At 39.4% G+C, this 22,180-nt stretch overlaps 1 protein-coding gene across 1 annotated transcript; it reads left to right on the forward strand.

Annotated features, from left to right (window-relative positions):
- Positions 1-1,524: 1,524 nt before the first annotated feature.
- On the forward strand, positions 1,525-21,475 carry DIP-zeta (Dpr-interacting protein zeta). Its single transcript, XM_017240405.3, has 10 exons — positions 1,525-1,737; positions 5,236-5,863; positions 9,004-9,110; positions 13,549-13,765; positions 14,722-14,880; positions 14,948-15,076; positions 18,688-18,838; positions 18,929-19,071; positions 20,563-20,694; positions 20,843-21,475. Exons 2-10 carry the CDS (start codon positions 5,575-5,577, stop codon positions 21,073-21,075), a joined length of 1,560 nt encoding a protein of 519 aa, XP_017095894.1. The 5' UTR covers positions 1,525-1,737; positions 5,236-5,574; the 3' UTR covers positions 21,076-21,475.
- The last annotated feature ends 705 nt before the right edge of the window (positions 21,476-22,180 follow it).

The following is a 22,180-nucleotide window of genomic DNA, read 5'->3' on the forward strand; positions in this document are numbered from 1 at the left end:
ACAGCTTGACTTTTGACCCAACGAGGCGAATGTGTTGCAACGACCTTTGTGGCCTTCCGCCGCCTGCTTGGACCCCTCACCTATTACCGTCTTGTTTTGGTCACATGCTGGCGCAACAGTAGGCCACGCCCACTCCCCCAAGCTCAGGACCTCTAGGGAATGCCCCAATCTCGCACAATGAACTTGCCACACCACGTTGCACGTATTTCCTGTGTGTGTGTGTGTGAGTGTATTTGAGTGCGTGGATGAGTCAAGGAGCAGTCATCTTGTCTACCGTCTAGTCTGTCAGTTTTAATGTTTTTGGCATTGAGCGATGCCTGTGATTTGAAAGAGTTCATTAAGCTTGTTTAGTATGGCCAACGGGGCAGGGAAGGAAGTGGGCTGCTTTTGTTTTGTTACTTCGTTTGGCGAAAAGTTTTTGGGCAGCTTGTTGCTGTCCGCTGTTGTTTGGAATTTGGTATTGAAGCCAATGATGAAAGCTAATTAGCCAGTATCCCCAAGAAGGCAACCCCTAGACTACAGCAACCAACGACTCCCATTTAAAAATGATTGTAAGGACCTCGAAAACAAGAGCCTCTTAAAGATTTGAGTATAATATGATGATTTTGTCTTTATAAAAATAGTCTTGATAATAAAATATATAATCTACTAATATTTCAACAGTCATGAATCCAAATAAGTGGAATTAAAAAGTTACAATAATTTTATCTTCAACAAATAAACTTCCTTGCCATTGAGGCTCTTTTTTTGTGGAAACTCAGTCAGCTATAAATATAATTATCACCCTCAATTAGTTGCCTCTTCGTCAGCAAAAATCGCATAAGCAAAGCATTGCGTGCAAATTGAATATCTCAAATTAATTGAGTTTTTTCAACCAAAACAATCTGCCACATGAAGACTTCACATAGAATGCAAATAAATTTAATTAACTTGTCTAATTAAAAGTTCGGCTCTAATATGCAATATGCAGCAAACAAAATTTTCATTCACAGCAAGGGACAAAAATGTGTTTTGATTTTTATTTTTAATTTCATTTAATTCAATTACAATTAAAATGCGGCCCACTAGGCGGATACTCAACCTAGGTCCTTGGCCATCGAACTAAATGCCAACCATTCGGTTTGACGGCGAACTGGACTTGCAACTCGAACATTATTGGCGTTTGGGGGGTTGGGGGCTCTGTTAACATTTTTGTCGCGTGTTTTGCGGTCTGTTGTCGTGGTTGCGGTTGCACGCAAACTACAAGCCCCACTACGGCCGGAGGAGCAACAACAACTGCCAATGGACAGGATCTCCCGTCCTTTGGTTGGCTCCGACCGACGGACGGCTTCGGCTCACACCGTCAGCCCTCGGCTGCCGTCGGCCTGTTATCATTCGTACACCGTGGCGTATACGTAACAGCATTTTTCATTCGTTGAATTTTCTTTTCTTTTACCCATTGTCTGTGTTGTTATTGTATCCGGGGCAGAAAACCGGAGCCGGAGTCGATTCCGGAGCCGGGCTTCTGGCGAGCGATGCGAGTGCTCGGCGAATCAGTTTCGCTGCGGATTCTGTGCGAAGCGGACGCGTTTTGTCATCCTCTGGTATAAAAACGTGATTGAAGGATCTCGAGTAGCGTAATGCCGTGTTCAAGTGACTGAAGGCGAATTGAAATTATTTGCCAAACGATCTGTGTGTGGAGTTAGATAGTTTGACTGTTTATTGTGAGAGTGTTCTTTAAAAGGCTCATTCCAAAAGGTGAGCAAATCAGTGTCCTTTCTAAACAAACAGGTTCTTTTTGAGAGAATCCGATAGATCCGATTGAATGAATCCGATACAACTGTAGAGAAATAATTTAAAGTAAAATATCAAACGCTGTAGAAATATAAATTTTATGCAAATGATCTTAGTTTTGCGTTTTTTCGTCCTTATATTTTTTTTTGGAAAGTAAATATATACAATAGTCTTAAAAACCACTTTTTAAAATAATATAAATACAATTCAGATTTATTAACTGGATCTTTAAAAATGCAGTAGTAGTTCTATAAACAACAAGAAATATTTTCCGCTGAAATACATTTTTGGAAATCGAATTCCTCTATAAATTGGTATTATTTTAAACCGTAATTTGGCTTAACGCCATTGTTAAGCCACTTGAGCTTTCCAGACACAAATGCTCACTTGTGAAGCACTTGAAATGGGTAAACAATTAACTGTTAACTCTGCTAATGCACATTTCATGCCAACAAAAAGTAAACAATCACCGAGACTAGCTCCAGAGTCCTCAAAGCTCCAGGCCACAAAAACCTGCCGGCACTCACTCAAATGCACTTCAATCACTGAAAAATGCCGAAACAAACTTATAAGCGAATAAATGCATGCACCAGAGTTCACTTTGGGACAACTCGCAAAAAAGAAGCTCAAGAGACATAGGGGAAAGAATCGGCAAAGAGCTGAATGCCGTTGATGCCCCTGCAACGCTACGCACAACAGGCAAACACAACCGAAAACAGCAAGGCAAATATAAACAAAGAATTTAGCTTAAAAATACATTAACCCACTGCAGCCGTGGAGAGTGGGGGCTGGGGCAGGCACAGCTACCAACTGCTTCAAACTTGCATACGTAATGGGTGTGCGAGCGGCACTGAGAGCATGTGGCTACAGTGAAAGTTCGTTTAAGGATATGCCCGTTAGGCTTAAAGGATATAGGAGACCGTTTTAAAAAAAATAGAGCTTTTATTTCCATTTCCTGCAAAGCCGATTGTTAAAAATGTAGGCCTTTATGACTTTTTCAAATAATCCAAAATCAAAATAAAAAATTTCTTTATCTAAAATTCTCTCTGAAAAGTAAAAACCTTCAATTCTCGCTCGTTATACTGAGATTTTACTGTGGCATTCGATTGATTTGCATTCAAGCATCAATGCAGATCAATGGCACTGGCATGTGGAGCCACTGAGACACGTAGACAAACAGGGCAGGAAGGGATTGGAGATAACTCCTGGATGTCAGCTGTTTTGGAACTTTTTGTCGCCAACTCTTATCGCTTCTTTATTTATCTTTCCATCTATCTATCCATTTTGGTATTCTTTTTGTCGTTTGTTTTTTTAAGTTTGTTTGGATTTGTTTCGCTATTTTCCACACTAACTTTACAAATTTTGTAGAGAAAAAAACAAATAAGTGAAAAAATATTGTGCTATTGATGATGCTGGCAAGGATTTCAATATTTGATTTAAAACTTTTTGATAAAGTTAGAAATCACAGATATTTATTCAACTGAGGCAATGTTTGCATATTATTTTCAAAGCCATTTTTTGTAAATTTATTTTTGTTGTCCTTTTTTTCTTATTTTTTTGTTTCAAGTTTTGGTCAGTTCCAGGTTGGTTCAATTATCCTAGCATAATGACAAGGTGAAAGCTGTCACCATTTTCTGAAAGCAGCTTAAAATGAAACGCTTGCGGGCAGCCACCATTTATGCTTGTGACTTTGGCCAAGGACGAGTCTAGACTGTCAAGGCTTATTATTGTTTACACAATTCCTTTTAAAAATGGCTCAGCTTAACTAAAAGAAAAAAAATTGTTCTCTTACTAATAATTGCCTCTAATACTTCTTTCTTGTTTTAAATGAGTAGGATTATCTTTCTTCTGCCATTTACTAATTTTTGGCATCCATTAATTCGTGTAGTCACATCTAAACTTCGAGCCAACTTGTTTTGGCAAAGTTACCAAAAATATTGCAAGCCAAACCCAAACAAACACTAAATAGCCTCATTAAATTTTAATTTTCCCACATAAAACAAAAGAAAAACACTAACATGGGGAACGAAGTTGTGCCCTCCAGCAATTTATTAATTTAATTACAAACACTTTGCCAAACTCATAAAAAAGTGCATAAAATTTGTTGGTCTACTTGTTCTCGTTTTTGATGGTAAATCTGTTTTGGTCTATGCCAAAAAAGCTTCATCATGTGTGCTGCTCGATGGGGCAAGGAAGTGGGGGGGAGATGGTAGCAAAAATTGCTTAATTTCATAAGCGAATCGTAAGGGAAAAAGTTTTGTCTCTGAGCGACCGAGTGTTTGTATAGAGGGGCGTGTCCGTATAAGTGTTTGCCAAGCTGCGTGTGGACCCCCAAAAAAGTTTAAGGCAACATGCTTAAAAGCCATAAAAAATAAATTTTTTTTCTGAAGTAGAAGTCTGGCTAGAGATGTCCTGGCCAAGAAGGAACAACGAAACAGACAGTGCTTTGGAAAATTTAACATATATGGTGGACAAACAATTTACAAGAATATATTTTGTCTTTTCTAAATAAAAATTTGTACCTTTTTAATATTATTTAAATGTTGAAGAACAAATATATTTAATAAGCACTGTTTACCAATCATATTCCACATCAATTTCTTGGAAAAAACGACTTACTTAGATGCAAAAAAGTTATAAAGTTTCTGTAAAAATAAAGTCCTCTGAAAAAGACCAGAGAAGTAAATAAAAACTTAAGATAAACAGAAAATGTAAAGAATATTTAAATTAATTGGCTGTCTGCACATATGTTTGTGAGTGGAATTCTTTATTAAAACCGAAGCAACATTTGCAGATGATAGTGCTTTTGGTTGGCCACAAATATATACAATATTATATCCTTTTTGGACTTTTAATTTTGTCTACTGATATGGGAACCAAGAGCGTTTATCAACCGGCCGCCAAAGGGCTCCAAAGTTCCGGCTTCAGAGGGAAATCTTTATGACTTTTCGGGTATTTCGTTGGCCCTTCATTCCGTTTATGCGGCCAAAACTTTGCTGCAACACGTGCAGATCGCCTACACAAGGGGGGCGTGGCAGGCAGAAAGCATGCGGCTCTATGGCATAATATTTTGCCAAACTTTATTGAATTCCCCAGCAAATCTGCATGGCATCTGGGTGCATGCGTTGAAAGTTACTAGACAGCAAACAATTGGGCGGGGAAATGGAATCGCAGAATCCAGTGCATTGAAAGTAAATTTATGGACGCCAAAGTCAAATGGAAAACTCTCTAGAGTTACTGTTCTTTTTTGACTCACTTTTTTAGAGGGTAATATAATTTTAGAAGAAGTTTTCATCGATCTAAACGTTTACTTATAAGATAATACATAGGAGGAAATAGGTACTGGAAAAAGGATCTCAACTGAACTTTAATTTAAATAGCTTTTAAGCCTTAATGACTTATTTAAATGAACTGTTCTCTTATCAATTTAAAACTTATAACTATTTTTTATCTTTTTTACAGCATTTTGTAAATTAAATGATGAAACGTTTGACTTCTGAGCGCCGTAATTGTGAAGCGATTTTCTAAAATAAACCCATAAAAAACTGAAAGCATTTACCAGTTTTTTAGTTTTTTTTTATTGGAGCCATGGCCATGGGGCAAGTTCTCCGATAATAGAGCCGTGTGAAAAATCCCGAATATAAGCCAACGCAAACAAAACCCCAGGCAGTTCGAAAGTCTAGAAGGACTGAGCGGTGGGGAAAACTGGAACAGTAGAGACGAGAGGATGTACTTTGGCCAGGAGACGAGGCCATCATTGGGGCTCCTGGCTGTGGCTGAGTCAACCGCAACGGCAAGTTGATGTTGCCCCCGTCCTGGCATCTAATTGGGGCCCTCCTCGTGCTAACGGCCACAGCGGGGGAGTCCACCAACAAGATCATCTTGCCGCAGATTCTGAACGGCGGCGGGAGCGGCGGCATTGCCTTGGGCAAGCATCCGTCCGGCTCCAAAACGGTGGTCCTGGGCCCGAATCCCAGCAACGCGGCGAGTGGCGTAGGAGTTCTGGTTAGCACCGGAAACACGGTGGTCGGAAGCAATGGCGTGATTGTTTCCGGGGGCGTGGCCAATGGGCCGACCTCGAATTTAAACAGTAAGTATATCGGATGCATATCTAATAAACTCACTTAAAATTACACTCTGGATAAAAGCTAAAGTAAAGAATTGAATTTGTTAAAAAAATATTTTAAGGTATTTTTTATGGTTATCTTTTATTTAAATATTCCTTTGCCTTCAATTTTGTAGACCAGTGCAGTGGCACTTTATCAGTATCCCTATTTGCCTTTTGGCAGCTTTCCGACTTCCCGCTGCCTGATGCCATCAATAACACGGTGATATCTCAGAGGCGCCCAACGCCCTAACAGCCAATCATATTTGCACAGACAAATAGGGGGGAATCCGGGGACAATATATGTATGTATATAGACAGTTGGATAAGAGGAGGGAGGGCGAAATGACCAAAATTGTGCCTCGGGGCATACGCGGTACACGGCTTTATGCCAAAAATTGAAAGCCAGCTAAAGCAGTAGCTGCACAGATATATTTGTACACTTTAAGAAAGGAACTGGCGCACTTTTTTAAAATTTATCCCAAAATTTAATGCAGAAATTATATGATATTTAAATATACATTTTCTTGGCATGGTTTAAATATTTTTAAAGTAAGGCCTGGTAACCTTTTTTTCTCTTAACAAAATCTTTCTTAATGTACCCATATATCAGTGTGGCGGATAAAAAGGAATTCTGGAAACGGTGCCAGAGCCCCGGGGTTAACACCACCCATCCCTGCACCCACCTGCAATCCGCCACTCAACTCCTGCAAATGCCGGCTGTCATTGTTCTCAGGTGCAGCCGGAGCAGAAACAAAAACAACACCACCGACAGCAATAACGTCGCTTAACTGTGCACAAAATTCATTCAGGCAGCGCTATTCATGTTGCAACAGGCGACATCAACCGCATCATCCTCAGAACCGCCCGGCCACGCCCCTGACTCCATTCCGGTAGCCCCCATTCAGCTCCATGGCGTCAACTGCCGATGGCCAATATCATAGCCAAGCGTGCTTTATGCATTGGGAGCTGTGAATTTATTCATGAGTTGAGATCCTTAAATACGTCAGCAAAAATGGTACATCAACTTCAATAGCGTGTCGAGCACTTAGTTAGGAGGCTATTATATAAATTTGCATGCATCCTTGGTTTTCTGAGGCAAGGGAAATTTAATAAATTAATATTTAAAACGAAATATTAAATACTAAAGGAGTACTTAGTGCTGAAATGAAAGGATAGCCTTCTATAATAGATGCAGCATTTTAAAAATGTTTTTCTGAAAAATATTGTAATGCTATCCTATCTGCCAATATCAGACTAAAGCTCGGACAAATCTACAATATTTCTGAGTCTTATTGTTTGTGTCACTCTTAGGGGCGTGGCGGTGTGGGCGTAGAGGCCAATGGTTGGTGCCCCCAACGCAGAATTTATATGCAGACGCGCACTCTGGCGCGAAATTTGCAGCTGGATAAAATCCCATGATTATGCAGAGAATTTTCCCCCGCTGCGTAAACGTTGCTCGCTTGACTTGCAACAAGAGGCAACAGTGTTTGCATCTACTTTTTGTCACATTTTCTCACTCTATTCTCACCGCGAGAAAAATTATGAATGTTGATTTTTCTAATGAAAAAACATGACTTATTATTCCATAATATTATCCTAATATTTTCTTAAAAAAACAAGTTATTATTATATTATTTTTGAATACAAAATGGATAGTGTTTTTGTGCTATGAACTTCTATCACTGGATAGAAAAAAAGGAATAATTAAGTCAGGCAGAAATAGAAGTGTTATTTTAGGCCACTCCTGTTATTGTCCGTAATTAGTCCGGCTTGGACAAAATGCTGGCCATGTCAAAAAGCCAGTTGTTGAGTTGGTGGCCCATTATTTGCATGGCCCAAGGCCCCATCGAAACGGCCAAATTCTATTGACTTGTGCACATTTCAATCTGAATATTGTGTGCCGGGGCGAGTGTTTGAGTTTCATATTACAAACATCCATACAGTCATGGCTGGCAGGCACTCGGACATCATAAATAGCTAATTAAGCTTTAGGAAAGGCGCGTATTTGGAACCAGCCATACATTTTAATTAAAATGAGGCTTCTCTATTTTCATTTAAAATTCAAAACTACACCCCAAAAAATGCTCTTAAAATTTAACAATTCAAAAAAAAGATGATTTTTACATCCCTTATCATTTTATTTTTGTCTATTTTACCTCTACTATATGACATAATCACTTGAATATTGATACTGCAAACTAAATTGCATTGCATAAGCAAATTCTTTGACCATTCCAATAAGCCGCATCATGACTGCATTCAAATTAAGTTATTTGTTATGCATAATTGTTGCCTTTTTAGGAATGCGATTAAATAATTGCAACTCAAACAGCTTAATTGAATTGCCGTAGCATTTTCGTTAGGCTATCCAGGCTCAAAGCAAACAAAAATTGAATTTCTATATTAAATATTTGTCCGACTCAACCAAATTAGCAGCTAAATGATTGAAGCCAAGGCTCCTTCTCTTCCATTGACCCCAAATGAAGTGTCAATATTTGAGTGCATATTAAAGAAAATGTAGCTAGGAGTCTGGCAGTCATTGTCAAAATTAAATGCATTTTGCTCATTGTATGGTCATTAAAAGTTTAATGAACGACTCGACAGAAGCAGTGGCAGAAGCAGCAGCTTCGAATGAAAATTTCTCCATCCAATGGGGAAAAAAAAGGATTTAACTTGTTGATGTTTCAGGCAAATATTGAACTGAGCGGAAGCAGGGGAAGTCTGGGCGGTGTGTGTGTGCGAACAACATGTGTTTAATTATATCGGTACACATTTATTGTTGTTTGTTTTTCCTCCCGGCGACGGCCCGGCGGAACCGAAAGAGCAGAAGCAATAATGAGTCAATGCAAAAATCAATGAAATAATTATTTTGCACCCCCCCAAATCAATTTTTTGATTCTCAACCCACCGCCCGCCAAAAGTTGGCTGATTTCGAAACATTTTTACAATTAATTTTGTGCGCATAATTGATTTTTATGGTTTATTTGATTATGCAAATGCATGCGTGGCATATTGACATAGAACAACTAAGTCAAATATGAATAAAACTGAATAAATATTTCATAAACTTCATTTAAATAAATTAAATTCAACCCATATTTAAATTATTCAATATTTTGCAGCTGTTGTCGAAGAACCCGAATTTACCGAGTACATCGAAAATGTAACCGTACCTGCTGGACGTAATGTTAAACTGGGCTGTTCCGTTAAGAATCTTGGCTCATATAAGGTGAGATTTAAATATTTTTCATCTTTAAAATGTAGAGAATATGTTGTCACAAGTCCATTACAACCGCACTGAAATTCCCTTTTGGGGTTTCGAAAAAGTGCTGACATCGTTTCGCTTAGTTTTTATGCATCATTAGCCAGAAAGAAATCCAAACAGAGCCAGGGAAATGGAAAATGGGAAAGCAAAGAGAACGTGAAATGATTTATTAATTAAGCAGCTGGTAATGGGTGCTAATGATTTGATTACTTGGCATGAAAACTGTGTTCAAAAAGATAAGACTAGGAATGCATAGTCAATGAGCTTGCAATGCGATAACGTCTGAAGCCAAAGGGACAAGTAAACTAATTAATTTAGCCTCGAATGCAAGTCAATACTTTGAAAGCTATCTCGGTTCGCATTGCCAGCTATGATGATGGGCCAGTCAACCAAGAAGGCCTTAAACAGATCATTAGCATGAATGGTGGAACACTATTCCCAGCTCAAGTAGCTAACGCCGAGGACCTGGCTAGTGTGCAAGCCAACGAAAAGTCATCAGGATGTAGGAAATAGAATCAAATTGAGGTGTAAATGAGAGCAACAAGAAACCCAATCCCTGGTGTTGAACGTGAACTGCATACAGTAAATGGAAGACTCCTAGTCAAAGGTAGAAAAACGAGAAAGCGACTCGGTTAAGCTTTAGTCGGATGGCATGTTTAAGTAGCTGGGCGTTTGTAAGTAACGCTACCCGTTACATATATTGGCTTCATGTAATTCATAGCTATCACCACACACATGCACACACACTCGCAGGACTCAGTCTCGTCCTTTCCCAGTGCCAACATTCAGGAACTTGTAACCGGTTGCGTTTATTTTTATATGCGACACTATGATGCAATTTTCTCGCTTCCGCTTTTCTCCCTCTCACTCTTTCTTTTCCCATGTCTTCCTTTCCCTTTCTCTGTGTGCCACTGCAACCATTTTTTTTTTGTTGTACTCTATCCTCCATTTTGACTCCTGATGCTGAGCTGTGAAATTGCGAGCTTTTCCATACACTACGTGTGACTGAATGCGTGTGTGTGTGTGCATCGGTATGGGAAGAGAAAAATGCCGTTAGGATGTTATTAAAAAGTTGAGGTTTTTTTAAGTACCATTAGTAACAAGATAGCATTCCAGTTACATGTAAAGCAAGTGCAATTAGAAAGTGTTTTCATACAAGAATTTATTTATATTATTTTTTTACATATCAATGTTTTTTAGTTCTTTGATGTTTATATTTTATTAAGACTATATTTATGGACAAGAATTTTTTTAACCAAAGGACTTTCGTTATATTCACTTACTTTATTTCTTACAAGACTAATAGAAAAGAAATATGGGTAGCAACTAACCCTGCGTATGAGTTGTGATCTACGAAGGCAAAGTATGTATATACTAAGAGGTTCTACTTTTTACTGAGATTACAAATGGCCCATAGTGATATCTATATCTTCACCAATTCCTATCCGATTCTCAAGCGGAGTACCTTAAACGATTTTTGGATCGATTCGCCATCATTCTGCATCAAAATCCTGAGATAAAATATTTTTTAGATTTTTTGTCCATTTTTGTGATGGGATCCCTTGAAAATGGGGTTTTCCCCTATAGCGCCCACTGTGATGGCTATATCGTCACCAATTCTCATCCGATTCTCAAGCGGAGTACCTTAAACGATTTCTGGATTGATTCGCCACCATTCTGCATCAAAATCCACCGACAAAATATTTTTTAGATTTTTTGTCCATTTTTGTGAAGGGATCCCTTGAAAATGGGGTTTTCCCCTTTAGGGCCCACTGTGATGGCTATATCTTCACCAATTCTCATCCGATTCTCAAGCGGAGTACCTTAAACGATTTCTGGATCGATTCGCCACCATTCTGCATCAAAATCCTGAGACAAAATATTTTTTAGATTTTTTGTCTATTTTTGTGATGGGATCCCTTGAAAATGGGGTTTTCCCCTATAGGGCCCACTGTGATGGCTATATCTTCACCAATTCTCATCCGATTCTCAAGCGGAGTACCTTAAACGATTTCTGGATCGATTCGCCACCATTCTGCATTAAAATCCACCGACAAAATATTTTTTTAGATTTTTTGTCCATTTTTGTGATGGGATCCCTTGAAAATGGGGTTTTCCCCTGTAGCGCCCACTGTGATGGCTATATCGTCACCAATTCTCATCCGATTCTCAAGCGGAGTACCTTAAACGATTTCTGGATCGATTCGCCACCATTCTGCATTAAAATCCACCGACAAAATATTTTTTTAGATTTTTTGTCTATTTTTGTGATGGGATCCCTTGAAAATGGGGTTTTCCCCTATAGGGCCCACTGTGATGGCTATATCGTCACCAATTCTCATCCGATTCTCAAGCGGAGTACTTTAAACGATTTCTGAATTGATTCGCCACCATTCTGCATCAAAACCCTGAGACAAAATATTTTTTAGATTTTTTGTCTATTTTTGTGATGGGATCCCTTGAAAATGGGGTTTTCCCCTATAGGGCCCACTGTGATGGCTATATCTTCACCAATTCTTATCCGATTCTCAAGCGGAGTACCTTAAACGATTTCTGAATTGATTCGCCACCATTCTGCATCAAAATCCTGAGACAAAATATTTTTTAGATTTTTTGTCCATTTTTGTGATGGGATCTCTTGAAAATGGGGTTTTCCCCTATAGGGCCTACTGTGATGGCTATATCTTCACCAATTCTCATCCGATCCTCAAGCGGAGTACCTTAAACGATTTCTGGATCGATTCGCCACCATTCTGCATCAAAATCCTGAGACAAAATATTTTTTAGATTTTTTGTCCATTTTTGTGATGGGATCCCTTGAAAATGGGGTTTTCCCCTATAGGGCCCACTGTGATGGCTATATCTTCACCAATTCTCATCCGATTCTCAAGCGGAGTACCTTAAACGATTTCTGAATTGATTCGCCACCATTCTGCATCAAAATCCTGAGACAAAATATTTTTTAGATTTTTTGTCCATTTTTGTGATGGGATCCTTTGAAAATGGGGTTTTCCCCTATAGGGCCCACTGTGATGGCTATGTCTTCACCAATTCTTATCCGATTCTCAAGCGGAGTACCTTAAACGATTTCTGAATTGATTCGCCACCATTCTGCATCAAAATCCTGAGACAAAATATTTTTTAGATTTTTTGTCCATTTTTGTGATGGGATCCCTTGAAAATGGGGTTTTCCCCTATAGGGCCAACTGTGATGGCTATATCTTCACCAACTCTCATCCGATTCTCAAGCGGAGTACCTTAAACGATTTCTGGATCGATTCGTTACCATTCTTCATCAAAATCCTGAGACAAAATATTTTTTAGATTTTTTGTCCATTTTTGTGATGGGATCCCTTGAAAATGGGGTTTTCCCCTATAGGGCCCACTGTGATGGCTATATCTTCACCAATTCTTATCCGATTCTCAAGCGGAGTACCTTAAACGATTTCTGAATTGATTCGCCACCATTCTGCATCAAAATCCTGAGACAAAATATTTTTTAGATTTTTTGTCCATTTTTGTGATGGGATCCCTTGAAAATGGGGTTTTCCCTATAGGGCCCACTGTGATGGCTATATCTTCACCAATTCTCATCCGATTCTCAAGCGGAGTACCTTAAACGATTTCTGAATGGAGTCGCCACCATTCTGCATCAAAATCCTGAGACAAAATATTTTTTACATATTTTGTCCATTTTTGTGATGGGATCCTTTGAAAATGGGGTTTTCCCCTATAGGGCCCACTGTGATGGCTATGTCTTCACCAATTCTTATCCGATTCTCAATCGGAGTACTTTAAACGTTTTCTGGATCGATTCGCCACCATTCTGCATCAAAATCCACAGACAAAATATTTTTTTGATTTTTTGTCCATTTTTGTGATGGGATCCCTTGAAAATGCGGTTTTCCCCTATAGGGCCCACTGCGATGGCTATATCTTCACCAATTCTCATCCGATTCTCAAGCGGAGTATCTTAAACGATTTCTGGATTGATTCGCCACCATTCTGCATCAAAATCCTGAGACAAAATATTTTTTACATTTTTTGTCTATTTTTGTGATGGGATCCCTTGAAAATAGGGTTTTCCCCTATAGGGCCAACAGTGATGGCTATATCTTTTCCAATTCTCATCCAATTCTTAAGCGGATAGAGTGCCTTAATCGATTTTTGGATCGATTTTGTTACTAGTTCGCGTAGAATCAGACAGATGGACATGTTTATATTAGCTCAGGAGGGGATCCTTATCAAGAATATATCATATGCACTTTGTAGAGTATAAGATGTCTCCTTTACTGCGTTGCACTCATGTGATCAAAATTATAATACCCTCTGCAAGGGTGTGAATATTTATAATTTTAACATTTTAAATTGACTAATCTCCTATCTTTACCTTTACGATCAGGTTGCCTGGATGCACTTTGAACAGTCCGCCATCCTGACCGTTCACAATCACGTGATTACGCGCAATCCGCGCATCAGTGTCACGCACGACAAGCACGACAGGCACAGGACCTGGTACCTGCACATAAACAACGTACACGAGGAGGACAGGGGTCGCTACATGTGCCAGATCAATACGGTGACGGCCAAAACGCAGTTTGGTTACCTCAACGTAGTGGGTGAGTTGCCAAAGCTGCCTCCTGTTGCGGGGAATCTAATCAGAGTAGCGCTCTTGGGGGATTCGAGGGATTCGCGGGATTCGTTTGTGGCAGGAGCCAACGAAAATCCTGTGCAAATAAGCGGCGAATTAAAAAATAATTTATGTCCCTTTAAGCTGAGTGCAAACATGGCCAGTAAAAACAAAGAACCAGGAACAGGAGAAAGCCAGCACAAGAGCCGTGAGTCCAGAACAGAATCCGGGACTAAGGACGAGGGCCAGGGCTGCGAATGGAGCACAGTTCAGTGAATCCTTTGCCCAGGCGAAATTATTTTCCCTGCCTGGGCAAACAACAAACAAAAAATTATTAAAAATGCATGCGATATTTGTGCTAAAGGGAGTGAATACGCGTGCTTTTAATTTGAAAAAATTTCCAGGAAACAAGCGAAATAATAAACAGACAATAAAAGATAGAGAATCAAACTTGAAAACAAAAAACTGTACAAAAACGTTATTCTTATAATTTAATTTTGAATAAAAAGCTGGCTGAATGGAAAACGCATCCTAGGTAATTGTGTTATCGTAAAAAATAAACACCTGGCTCCTGGCTGTGGATTTAAAAATGATATGAACACGTTTGTAGAGTTCAAAAAAGGAAAGGAAAGGACATGCCCGTAATACATATGGCCAATAAATTGGTCTTCTATTTGAACGAATAATGATGAATGCGAAAATAATTGCCGGCGAACAGTTGGAGGCTCATATTAAAACCAATTTCCTGTCGCTGAGGCGAAAAACTAGAGCGCGGTATTTGGTGTTTGGTGGACAAATATTTGTCATGCATAAATGCGGTGGCAGAGTTCAATTTTAAATGGGTATTGACTTCATCAGTTTAAGCGGATTACCGCAGAGCAACAGTTTAGCAAACACTGTAGATAAGCCATTATTATTTTGTTTTTCTATCTCGATTTCCGACAGTTCCCCCCAATATCGACGACTCGTTGAGCTCCAGCGATGTGATTGTCCGGGAAGGTGCCAACATTTCGCTCAGGTGTCGGGCCAGCGGCAGTCCCAGACCCATTATCAAATGGAAGCGCGATGATAACTCCCGCATAGCCATCAATAAGAATCACATAGGTAAGTGCAGCACTATGGGAGAGGCACTGCATCAATCATTTAACGTCGTCATCTCTCCTCCTTGCAGTGAACGAGTGGGAGGGCGACACCCTGGAGATCACCCGCATCTCCCGGCTGGACATGGGCGCCTATCTGTGCATCGCCTCCAACGGGGTGCCTCCCACGGTTTCCAAGCGCATCAAAGTCAGCGTGGACTGTGAGTACCAAAGATGAAAGTCATGTCCTCATGACCCTTCAAAAAAAAAAATTGATGGAGTGACGAATCCAGTATTCAGCACTGATTCCCCCAGAGCTCGGTTAACTATTCGATAACGTGTCCACAAAAGTTGACAAAAATCTAAATACAAACAGTGTTGTACTTGTTTATATTTTCTATTTTTCCATTCAGAGCTTCAATTTATTTTTTGGTAACGTTTCCACTAGAAATTGTGTTTGTTTGCCAAGTTTTCGGTTAGCAATTTTTCTTTTTTTAAAGACATTGTGATTTTTTGCCACTCATATTTCCATTTGGCAGTTGCGGATTAAAGTCGAACATCCAGAAAATGTTTTTTGCGACCGATTGAGAGGAGTCTACTTTGGACTATAGCTACCATTTTGGCTTTGAGTGATACTTGACCTTAAATAGATGTTTTTCTATCTTATATTCTAGTTTAAATATTTTATAAATTTCTCTTTAAGAAATGTACTATTTTGGAAAACCTTTTTTAAATCCCTTGCAGCAATAGGGGCCCATGGTTACGGCCTTTGAAATTGCAAACTCACTTGTAGCTGCTGCCGTTTGTGGCTTATACGGAAACGAACAGCTGCACCACAAAAAAAATACAAGGAAAAGAATGATGGAATCAAATCACTGCGTTTGCTGCGGTGCACTTTTTTAAGATTTATTACAGGCGACAGACACATCACATGCGCTGTCAAGTGCTGTCATGCTGGAAGCCAGGGAACCCGGAGCGGGATGTGGGCGTGGTCGTGGTCATGGTAGTCACAGAAATTTGCTCGTATGCTGTCACTTAAAAATGCCGCAAGCATAAATCTATTTTTGTTTCGTACACGACATTCGCCGCTGTAACCAAACAAACCTCGAACGCTCCAATGGCTACCCCGCCATTCCCATTCTCCCAGCAGTAAACCAAACTTGGCTGACCAGGTCCAGTTGCCGTTAACAGTTGGCAGTTGGTAGCTGCCAGTTGGCAGTTGCTAACCCCTGACCAGCAAAAAGTGCAATACAAATTGTAGTTGCGCCAGGGAGTCACACAAAAAAAATTGGGAAAACGCAAACAGAAATGTCGAAAATACCTTGATTGCTTCAAATGTCCTCCACAAAAAAGAAATTGGCTGGTGTTTGTACATGGGTTGATCCTTTGGATAGAATGGATTTTTTCAAATGAGTATCTATGAAAGGATTCATTGTGTTTTTGTTCGTTCAAATGAAAATATTCTTTTCAAGTGCTCGGTAATTTTTAGTTAAAGTTTCAGGTTCTGATTCCCTGATTTGTTTACAGGATAATTGCAAGCTCTGTTGTCTTTTCAATTGCTTGAAAATCCCCATAAACGACCAGAGCCATTTTCAATCCATTGATAGCCACTACAATTGGTCGAAGGAGTGTCTGCAATTTCTAAGCTACATATATCCCTTAACCGACAATCAAGTCAATCCCTACATTGCCATTTCGACCCACACTAAGTCCGCAAATATTTCCCCAAGATTGTCCGCCGGCAGTGCAATCAATGGTCCGCAACTGTTCAACAATAGTGCCACTTGAACGGTAATCCTCTTGGCCATTTCCCAACCCCTTGACAAGGCTTCATTAACGGCTAATTTTCGAGTTGTTTACACTACCGAGCAACTCACCTTTTTTTCCAGCAATTTTCTATAGAACGGAAACGGGCGGAAAGAAAAGAATGTCACTCAATGTCCAGGCAGTATCCTTTCTTGCTCCCCCCGACCAGGCTAAATTATTGTTGACTCAACGCGAGTCCTTGTGGCACTTAGCAGCTTTTCTCCTTTGCCGACATTCGCCAATATTGTCGCCACTCAATTGTAATTTAAATCAGTGCCGAAAGGAGTGGAAGAAGCTGTTATCCCGGACAAATGTTTGTCCTGCCGGCCCCCGGTCTGGCAACTTGAGTCCTTGAGTTCGGCTCTCCTTTTTTCACTGTGGGCAATTAAAATGAATGAAAAGAAAGCAAACGACAACGACTTCAAGGTGATTTCCTTTGGACTTTCGCTTAAGCTCTGCTCAAAAGTTGTCTGGGGAAAAATCAACAGAAATTATATCAATATAGAATATCTGCACTGCATACGAAATTAGCAGGAGAAATGCTACGTTTTTCCTTTCCTTTAATTTTTTTTTCTTTTCGTTGGAGTGGCATAGGTTAAGGGTCGTTTGCAGCATATGTTGCCCTTTTGCCGGCGAACTTTTATATTCCATAGCCCGTACCAGTACCCGTAACCGTTCTGTTTCAGTTTCGGTTGCACAAAGGCAACAAATCAGTATGCAGTCAGAAATACATACATATAAGAAACCCCGCTTTCTCTATGGAACCGGAAACAGAAACTGAATTTGTTGCTTCCTGCTTGTTAGGCAACGCACGCCACAAAAATAAACGTATGCGTGTGTTTCGCTCTCTCTCCTGCTCTGTCTCTGTGTGTGTTTGTGTAAGAGTGTCCTTTATACGTAAAGGACATATGCAAGCTGTCACAGTTGTTTTAACAAATTGTTCGGGCTGTCTCTGTGTTTCCTCATATAAGTTTCGAAAAATCAAAGAAAATGCTTATATTTATGCTGGGGTATCTATGTGCCAATCAAAATGTTATCGGTATGGGATTGGAAAGTATGAAGCAAAGAGATAGCAAATTGGATTTTGTGTTCTTTTCAGCCAGACAGCTATTTTGGCTGGCTAATTGGCCCAGTAGTTGACCCAACTCGTTGTCAAGCTGTAATTAAGCTGCTCACTTCATCACACTTAAGCATATTTTTGTGGTAAAGGATTATACCCCAACTTGTCATGGCGTGGGCTCATCAAACATACAAAAGAGCCAGGAAACTGGCGCTAATTTGTGTCCGAGCTGATTAAAAATTCAATTGGGCCAGCCCCTTGGCCCCGTCCCTCAGAGCCATTTTTATAAGCCTTCAGCTTAATTGCCAGCTCGTGGTGGACATAAATCAACAAAAGGTAAAAGAGGCAAACAAATGACAAGGCAAACCGCAAAAAAAATATATACACCAAAGAATCCATTGTGCCCCTTAATGATGATGAGGATTCTCAGATACTCAGATGCCTGGATGCTGACAATACCCATAGAAGAATCATGGCGTACCACTGGAGTGTTCATTAGTCTCACTCTCTGCGACATTTTTCCCATTTAATATCTTAATTAAAAATGTGCGCCAAATGCGCCTGAAGTGTGAGGATTTCTTATGTTGTTTTTTCGCGGTGGCAAAGGTTGGATTTCCAAAGATGTCCTCGCACATAATTACAAAGGTGCAGTCGCTGTGCAGGCTGGCAGTCACCTCAAGACAGCCAGAAACCGAATAATGCTATTCATAAAATTTTCTTGAAAAGAAAATAGTTTTTTTTACCCTACTCTCGAGTTTTTTGAGCTTCTTGAGGCTCAAGAAGTTGTCCTGACTTGCAATTTAAATGAAAATCCGTGCCAGGATGAAGAGGAAAAATTCCTGCTTAAATCAAAACTGAAATACCAATTTGAATAAAATAAAAATATTAAATTCATTGTATGCATGAATCTTTTTTAATGTTTTTAATAATTTGTATTTATATATGTTTAATAAATTCCTTTTTCAGTTCCACCTATGCTGCTCATACCTCATCAATTGGTTGGCGCTCCAGAAGGTTTCAATGTCACCATCGAATGCTTTACAGAGGCACATCCCACATCTCTGAACTATTGGACACGTGGCGAGGGACCAATCATTCACGATTCGCACAAGTACAAGTAAGTTAAAGTCTTGTTTAAATTTTAAAGAACAATCTTTTTCGAAAGCTTTGTTTACTAAATTTAAAAAACTCTTTTATTTAATTCCAGAGTTGAAGCTAGCGTGGGACTGCCAGCTTACAAAACTCACATGAAACTGACCATTATTAATGTGGGCAGCGGCGATGATGGAATTTACAAATGTGTTGCCAAAAATCCCAGAGGCGAGACCGACGGCATAATTCGATTATACGGTAAGTCATAGCTAGAAGCTAAAAAATATTCACATACATTTCTATAGATAACTTTAATTTGTTCTTCAAAAGAGTAAATTATCCCTTTTAAGTTCGTCCAATGCCCAGTTCAATCCCAACTAATTAAGTTCTCCATATCCAGTGGGTCCAATAAAGGACTCGAGGCATTGAAAAACTACTGCATTGGCCTTAACACAAATTGACAAATCTAAGCCATTTAGATGTTGGTCCGTGCCGGGCTGAAAGCCAAATGAAAGGCCAAAATGAAACGGGAGAGAAAAAAATCTCGGCCACATCCGTGGCCTGACTTAATTGCCTGGCTAGAAGGACTCCCTTGCCCCTTTCCTCTCCGAAAAAAATACCCGTTCTTGCCCGGAATGAACCGACATGGAAAGCCCAAAATGGGTTGGGACATGCTCGTTGAGCGTCTATAATCAAGCCAGTGAGAAATCAAGTCACGTCCCTCGACCAAGGTGTGGAATTTTTGGCCAGGCTAGTCTGGCTTTGCACTTGGCTTAGACGTCAGCTAACTTTCCTCGGGATCCTTCAGCCTCATATGAGCCAGCGGCGAAACTTGACTTTAAAGTTGCGTATATGTGTGTGGCATGTCCTGAGTTGCAAGTTAATATCACGTCTTTAGTTTAATTACGTGATGGGTTCTTTGAAGGGAAAAAATGGCTCAGTTATCGATTAGGGCTTTAGTTTAAAAACCATTCTCAAACATATTTTAAAAAATTATCTTAAAATTTGAGTAAATATTTCTTTATATTTTTGAGTCATAGGAAAGTAAATCAGAGCACCCTTGTCTTGCTGGTAAATAAATAATTCAATTATCAATAAATATGAATAAAAATTCATACGCTAACGTGGTATTTTAAAAAATTTAAATAAATGTCGCAAACCGTAGCTGTGATTTTCCGGAATGAACCCATGCAAAATGCATCACTCCGATTATAATTTCAATAAACGGACATGGACACCGGCCCACCTGAAGGGTTTTTAATCATGGAGAGCGCGGTTCGTGTAAAAATACATATGCATATTGACACATTATTATGAAAATACAAAATAATTAGCATTTTGCATAAGCCACTGAGGCGGATGAAGCACCGAAAAGAGACAACTGCAAAAATTATTCAGAACGAATAAAAAAGCTTACACGGGGACTGGATATAATGGGAAATAAGTAAAACTGACACTCACTGCGAAGAACAAATGAAATTAGACGTGCAGAAAATGCCAAATTGAAAAATGTAAATTTTATAAAAACAAGAATATATTTCATTGTTGGCAGGAACAAATGCAAAGTAAATGAAAACAAAACATGGGATAGTCACAAAATATAATACAAGTGTCAACTGTTATTTTTCACAGGTCACAATATTAAATGCTTGTGTTGGAATTAAAGTGAAACTTGTGTGATTAAAGTTGGGCTGGATCCAGATTAAGGATGTTATTATTAAACAATCTGTTTAATTTGTATTTTTTCAGTGTCCTATCCTCCAACTACGGCATCTACTGGAATCTACTCCACGGACTCGCACTGGAGCGAGAACGGAATCAATGGCAACTATGCATACGGCGGATCCGATTCGACCCGATCCATTTATGCACCGGACAAAAGTGAGTAGCAAGTCGAAAATCCTATATTGAGTTCCAAGCACGCTATATCCCGAGCACTTTGTCACTCAACTCCTATTCACACAACTCTTTCGGCTTCTCTCGAACTATATTTCATTTCATGTCCACCATTTCATGGCCCTCCATTCAGATACGCGATACCAATCGAATTTGAACGAAATCGGTTTATCTGAACAAAAATCCTTCTTAGATAAGACCCAGAATCCGCTGGTGGCCAATGGCAATGGCAACGGGGCGGATGCGGAATCCAGCGGTGGCCAGAATCCTTCGGTGGCCATTGCGTGGCTGTTGGTCACCATACCGACACTGTTGTTAACAATCCGAACTGCGGTTGGTTCTAGCCCTAGGTTAAGTCTATGTTAGTTAACGCGATTCTAGCCTAGAGTTACATAATTTAACTATGTATGGGATTAGTTGTAAGGCTTCACGGTAATGTTTGCAAATAAAATATGTCTAATCGAATAGCCCCTAGAGAAACCAGACCCTAAATACAATCCGCCCTTCCCCACATATATATTCAAGAATATATATACTACATAGGCCCTACTGAGCCTGGTACGCATATGTATATCCATCAATCACAATTATCAGATATTCAGGAGCTAAGAAAAAACCAACCAAAGGGTAAATGCAATTTCATTTTGCTTTCAATGCTGTGCTTCAAACTGAGAAAGTTTCATAATTACTATCACATAATTGGTACATGATATGCCACACTCTATATAAATATATACATACACCCACATCTCTATATATTCGTGCGTTAAACCACTAACCATACAGCATATAGACAACCCATTTCATACAACGAAAATGGACGCGAAAATTTCTTGCGACAGGCCCCAGCAGGCCCCAGAGCGGATTTCTTACGCTCTCTTACGCTCATCGTTCGTTCATCTTACGCTCATTCTCGCAATAAATGTTTTCTGTTTCTCAGTCTCTAAACGGAGCGCGATGAAGAAGGTTGGCCTGCGCTTCGGTTGATCTTTGTATGTATGCGTGTCACACATTCACATACATGGGTGTATGTGTGCGTGCGATTTCGTTTCGAAGCCAGCGCACAAAATTTTGATTTTTCTTACTTTTAAGGCTTGCTACCCTAACAAAATTCGGGTATTCGTTATTTGATGAAATGACGAAAGAAATTATATTATTTTTTATTTTATTTTTTTTTATTATTTCAGCATACATTTTTAATTTATTTAGGAATAAGATTAAGTGTTAGTAGTAAAATGTTTTCTGTATATATATTTTTACGAATCATTAAAAATCAATATACTGAGAAAGTGTCAGAGTATATTTCGGTCGGAGTCACTTAAAGCGCCGATTGCTTTTAAGTTTTTGTTGTTCTGCAAGAGGCTTGTGCATGCCTACTCTAACGATGGAATGATTTTTAGGGGAGGGTGAAGACACGAAAACAGCTGATGGACTTGTTTACCTTTTTTGTTTACAATTTTTCAGGCACTTG

The sequence above is a fragment of the Drosophila bipectinata genome, chromosome 2L, assembly GCF_030179905.1.
Source record: "Drosophila bipectinata strain 14024-0381.07 chromosome 2L, DbipHiC1v2, whole genome shotgun sequence".
In the NCBI taxonomy this organism is placed as follows: domain Eukaryota; kingdom Metazoa; phylum Arthropoda; class Insecta; order Diptera; family Drosophilidae; genus Drosophila; species Drosophila bipectinata.

Bases quoted from the DNA above. Each gene is read 5' to 3' on its own strand.
- DIP-zeta (XM_017240405.3), top strand. From the start codon at position 5,575: ATGTTGCCCCCGTCCTGGCATCTAATTGGGGCCCTCCTCGTGCTAACG. The intron at 5,864-9,003 runs GTAAGTATATCG...AATATTTTGCAG, and splicing joins GCCGACCTCGAATTTAAACA to CTGTTGTCGAAGAACCCGAA. The intron at 19,072-20,562 runs GTAAGTCATAGC...GTATTTTTTCAG, and splicing joins CGGCATAATTCGATTATACG to TGTCCTATCCTCCAACTACG.